The sequence below is a fragment of the Nerophis lumbriciformis genome, linkage group LG01, assembly GCF_033978685.3.
Source record: "Nerophis lumbriciformis linkage group LG01, RoL_Nlum_v2.1, whole genome shotgun sequence".
Classification (NCBI taxonomy): Eukaryota; Metazoa; Chordata; class Actinopteri; order Syngnathiformes; family Syngnathidae; genus Nerophis; species Nerophis lumbriciformis.
In genome coordinates this window covers 76,888,256-76,893,899 of record NC_084548.2, presented here as the reverse complement: position 1 = coordinate 76,893,899, position 5,644 = coordinate 76,888,256, and the positions used below count along the sequence as shown (strand labels likewise).

Sequence of the window (5,644 nt, the reverse complement as noted above, 5' to 3'; positions counted from 1 at the left end):
CTAATGGACTGTCTTTTCATGTGGTAATTATATTTAACTGGCACAAGATGACGCAAAACATTATAATGATGCATCTGGCTAGCATATAAAAGGCCGACTTTTTTGTTGTCTTCAGTCTGGAGCGTCACAACACCACTGGAAAGGTAACACGACACAACTTTACACCTCACTTTTAGAAGTCTGTTTCATTTCTAATATGTCACTATTTGTCTATCATTGCACAGATGGCATTTGCTCTTCGCGTGTTCTTCCTCCTTTGTGGCATCAGTGGACTGATGACCGGAGCTGTAAGTCACAATCTCACCTGCTGATTCTAATAACTTATTTGTTTTTATTGATTTTCACTGATTGCTGTCTTTACTCTTGTCAATGCTCTGTTCTTTCTTCTTCACAGTGGGCTACCTTGCGCCATGACGACAAAGGTTGGTAGACTAACTTTTTCATATTGACATCTTCTTCATTTCTGTGGAGTTTTCTTTCTAAATTTTTTTTACTTCAAATAATAACTTGTGTTGCAGATGGTTGCTGTCCTGAGGGCTGGACTCAGTTGAATGATCGTTGTTTCATCTACCAGGAGGAAGCAAGAAGCTTTTTAGATGCAGAGGTATGGAAGGACTTCACTCAGTAGTTGGGATGTAGTTCTAAACCAGTGGTATTATGTTGTTTTTTGTCATTTTAGAGCATCTGCAAAACTCTTGGTGGGAATCTGGCCTCCATCCACAGCGCTCTAGAATATGCGACCGTTTTGGCAGTGATTAAAGAAACGGATGATCCTGTTATTGACACCTGGATTGGACTCCATGAGGCGATAGAGGTGAAACTTTCACCAGTACAATCATTCTAAAAAAAAAATAGCATTTACCGTATTTTCCGCACTATAAGGCGCACCGGATTATTAGCCGCACCTTCAATGAATTACATATTTCATAACTTTGTCCACCAATAAGCCGCCCCGGATTATAAGCCGCGCCTACGCTGCGCTAAAGGGAATGTCAAAAAAACAGTCAGATAGTTCAGTCAAACTTTAATAATATATTGAAAACCAGCGTTCTAACAACTCTGTCCCAAAATGTACGCAAATGTGCAATCACAAACATAGTAAAATTCAAAATGGTGTAGAGCAATAGCAACATAATGTTGCTCGAACGTTAATGTCACAACACACAAAATAAACATAGCGCTCACCTTCTGAAGTTATTCTTCATTCGTAAATCCTTCGAATTCTTCGTCTTCGGTGTCCGAATTGAAAAGTTGCGCAAGCGTGGGATCCAAAAATGGCCGGCTCCGTCTCGTCGAAGTCATCGGATTCAGTGTCGCTGTTGTTGTGCAGCAGTTCTGTGAATCCTGCCTTCCGGAAAGCTCGGACCACAGTTGTGACCGAAATATCTGCCCAGGCATTTACGATCCACTGGCAAATGTTGGCGTATGTCGTCCGGTGCTGTCTGCCCGTCTTAGTGAAGGTGTGTTCGCCTTCGGAGCTGTGTGAAAAAAGCCACCCGGCCTCTTCGCGTAAACTTCCCTTAACCACTCGCTCATCTTTTCTTCATCCATCCATCCCTTCGAGTTAGCTTTTATGATGACGCCGGCTGGAAAGGTCTCTTTTGGCAAGGTCTTCCTTTTGAATATCACCATGGGTGGAAGTTAGCATGGCAAGCTAGAACCACAGTGAAGGATGACTTCTCATTCCCTGTGGTGCGAATATTCACCGTACGTGCTCCCGTTCCACAGTGCGGTTCACAGGAATATCAGTTGCTGTGAAATACGGTAGTAATCCGTGTGCGGATGGAGAGATTGCATCTTTTTATGAACCGGATCGCTTAGTAGGAGCCATTTTGTGGTCTTTACAGATGTAAACAGGAAATGAAACGTACGGTGATATCCGCGCGTTTTTTCTTCTTCTTCCGGGGGCGGGTGGTTGCTTACAGTAGAAGAAGAAGCGCTTCCTGTTCTATGGGGGCGGGTGCTTTCCTTGGCGGTTGCTTGCGTAGAAGAAGAAGCGCTTCCTGTTCTACCGGGAAAAAAGATGGCGGCTGTTTACCGAAGTTGCGAGATCGAAACTTTATGAAAATGAATCGTAATAAAGCGCACTGTCAGCTTTTGAGAAAAATTGTGGTTTTTAGGTGCGCCTTATAGTGCGGAAAATACGGTAATATTTTGTCACACAGAAAATAAAAGTGTCCTCCATACTAAATCTTTGCATCAACTTAAAGGAAAGTGGAGGATGGAAGTGTTTGGACTTTGGGTTGGACCCAGCATGAAGAAACATTGGTGGGGTTTGCAAAGGATAATTTATTTTACACAAACAAATATGCTCCATGTATAGGACAATTATTTTTAATGACTTTCAAAATTTACCAAAGAAACATGAGCACTCAAGCAGCAGCATTCTGGACCATTAATGATAACAATAACAATAATTATAATAACAATAACTATCTCCAATTAGTAATCACCCCAAAATGTAATCACTTGTTGCTTATCCCATTTCTGACATTTCCTAAAAGTGTCACATCAATCCCACAAAACACTTGTTGATTCATGTTGCTCACCAACCCGCTGACTAAAAAATGTCAGGCTTGGACGAAGGAAGGGACTCAGATGCAGAGAGGTGATTCCAAATAAAGCTTTTATTTTGAAAAACTCTTTAAGCCTCCAGAGCCGAGTAAATTCTAATACTATGAAATACAAAAATACTATCGACAAAATGTTCCAAAAGGGAAAAACCGAAAATCACTCCAAAAAGGAGGAATTACAAAAATAAGGACGATATAAATAGCGCCGTATCTGTTATCAAAAAACTTTAACAAAAAACGCTCCAACAGGAGGAAGAAAATAAAGACTATAAAACTTAACTACTCTAATCAATCTAAACAAAAAATCACTCAACAAACTTTGAGGAAAAAATCTTTAAGGAAAAATTATAACTCACCACTGCGGTAGAAAAAGGTAGGATAACAAAAGTCGCTCTGAGGGAGGAAAAAAGTTAATTCAAAATTACAGCGTGGGATATTCTGGAAGCAAGGACGTAGACGTGGGACAAGGCAAGGCATGGACATGAACAGGGACATGGAACGCAAGACAGGCACGAAAGCTCGAGACAATCTGGCACAGAACAAGGGGAGGCTTGAGCTTATAAAGAACATGAGGGTAATGGGAAACAGGTGGAAACAATCAAGGGTCAGGAATGACGTCAGACTGGTGACACAAGAGGAAGGACCCGTGATCTGAAACAAGAGGAGTTGAAAAAAAACCAAGACAAGACTTCCCTCACCGCGGTGTGACTAAAAAACCCTGATGATCATACAACACCATGGCAGAAGTGATATTCACAATAATATTGTTACAATAACTTTGTCTAGAAGTTACCATAATCACAACTATGAAGAGGTATGCCAATATCATCATCATTTCCTGGTGCTCACAATAAAACCAACATAATAATCAGCAAGATGTTCCAAGAAATTAAGAATCTAAAGACACTCCACAAAAATAAATGATCTTGTGACAAACGCAGAAGAGCTGAAAATCTGTGCACTGATTTAACTTCTGGTGTCCCTCCATTAATTGTTTTTTTGGTCTTACAGGAGGGTAACCTTATCTGGACTGACGGCTCAGACTTTGATTTCGATGCCTTTAACGCGGACAATGACGTTGGAGATTGTATTGAGATTGAAAACCTTGGTAAATATATACAATGATTATGACCTGTGATTGAGTTATTAGTATCTAGTCATAGTAACTATTTGCTTCATTTAATGTACTTCTACCAGTTTGCCATGGCTGGATTAACAAAACTGGAGGCAGATCTGCATTATTTGCTTCAATAATCGGCAGCAGATTATCTGTAATCACCCGCTTCTGTTTTCTTACAGATGAACTCTGGGATAATCAAAACTGTGGTAGTAACAACCCCTACGTTTGTGCCAGAGACGCTGACTGCCACCACTAATCAGCCCTCCAACTGTCACATCTTCCTTAACGATGCCTTTTCCACCATCCTGATGAGTTTTGTGTATTCATTAGTATATTACACAGTCTGATCACTTTCTAATTGATTGCTGACAAACACACAAGTTGGTGGTGCGTTGTGTCACATTTCTGAATGTAGTCACACAATCAGGGATCTTATCTAATCTTATTCTTTTCAATCTGAGGGTCAACAGAAGTATTTCGCCCACAGAGGCAGGGTAAAGGTGCATAAACTGGAAGAAATGCAAATAAAATTCACATCTAATGTTGTCATCATGTGAGTGTCATTCATTTACCAAAGCACAAGCAAGAAAAGGTGTGTTGTTTTGTCCGTGGATGTTTTTTTAAATCTGTAACACTCACCAAACAGCACCGTGTTACAAGGCAGAGAAGCTGAATGGTAAGACTTCAAAGCAGACTTTAGTAAGCGTTACAAACAAAAACAAAAAAGCGGTGAGAAAAAAAATGGACTTCAAGCCACAACTAAGGAAAAACAACACAAGAGTTAGATTAATTTGCTAACCCTCCCGAATTTTCCGGGAGACTCTCGAATTTCAGTGCCTCTCCCGAAAATCTCCCGGGACAACCATTCTCCCGAATTTCTCCCAATTTCCAGCCGGACTTAAGGCAAGCCCCTTCCAGGTTCGTGTGGACCTGAGTGAGGACAGCCTGTCGTCACGTCCGCTTTTCCTTCATTTAAACAGCTGCCGGCCCAGTCACGTTATAATATCTACCGCTTTTGGCGAGTGCACAACTGCACACACAACAAGAAGGAGACGAAGCAGAAGAACGAAGAAGAGACAGTCATGGCAACGACGAGTGACAGAGAATAGAACGAGGATGGACAATTCAACCCTAAACTCACTCCTTTCCTGCAAATTAAATGTCACAGATGCCGCCTGTAATAGAGTGATCTAAGTTGTTTGTTGCCATCTCCTGGTGAATGTTGGGTATAGTGTTCTGTGGTTACTTTTTGGTTGGCCAACGGTTTACGTTGTATTCTGACCCTGACGACAAGTGTGGGAGTCGGTTCTGAAGTATGAAGTAAAGAGACGTAACTTCATCACCTCGCCTGGTTATTGACTCCAACCCAGAATATTACACTGCCCATACCTATGCTCCTTCAAAGGCTATGCTACTTTCAAATACAACAATGTATAGAGGAGTGTTATGTGTGTGTATATGTGTAAATAAATGAACACTGAAATTCATGTATGTGTGGGGAAAAAAATCACAAGACTACTTCATCTCTACAGGCCTGTTTCATGAGGGGTTCCCTCAATCATCAGGAGATTTTAATAGAAGTATTCACATACCATGGTTTATATAGGGCACAGAACGGGTAGGTACAGGCAGGCGTAGGGGCGTGGTGATTGGCTCATGTGTTACCTAAGAGGTGTTTCCGTCTGTGACGGCATGCTGACACAATTTCGCTGCGCTTGTTGAGGGATGACAGGTCTGGACGGTATATAATAAACAGTTTCTCTTTTAAGCATAGGTTGCATCTTTTATTACCACTATTGTAAGGTGTGCTGGATGCAAGAATTTGCCATGTTATTGAATATTCAACATTATTGTCTTCGAGGTTCCAAATGTGCTTGCTGAGTTCTGTAGTGTTCCGCAGGCTTTGGTTCCTGAAAGAAACATTGTGATTGTTCCATCTGGCTTTGAACTC

The 5,644-nt window shown here is 41.2% G+C and overlaps 1 protein-coding gene across 1 annotated transcript; it reads left to right on the top strand.

The window, feature by feature from the left end:
• The first annotated feature begins 224 nt into the window (after positions 1 to 224).
• Positions 225 to 4,242, top strand: LOC133614679 (ladderlectin-like). Its single transcript, XM_061972841.2, has 6 exons — positions 225 to 287; positions 395 to 422; positions 519 to 604; positions 680 to 814; positions 3,585 to 3,681; positions 3,873 to 4,242. The coding sequence occupies exons 1-6, from the start codon at positions 225 to 227 to the stop codon at positions 3,947 to 3,949; spliced, it is 486 nt and encodes a 161-aa protein (XP_061828825.2). The 3' UTR covers positions 3,950 to 4,242.
• Positions 4,243 to 5,644: the final 1,402 nt, after the last annotated feature.

What these genes read in the sequence shown, in the direction of transcription:
- LOC133614679 (XM_061972841.2), top strand. Translation starts at nt 225, where the DNA reads ATGGCATTTGCTCTTCGCGTGTTCTTCCTCCTTTGTGGCATCAGTGGA. An exon ending in GTGGACTGATGACCGGAGCT is followed by an intron (nt 288 to 394) that starts GTAAGTCACAAT and finishes TCTTCTTCACAG; the next exon opens with TGGGCTACCTTGCGCCATGA. An exon ending in CTTGCGCCATGACGACAAAG is followed by an intron (nt 423 to 518) that starts GTTGGTAGACTA and finishes CTTGTGTTGCAG; the next exon opens with ATGGTTGCTGTCCTGAGGGC.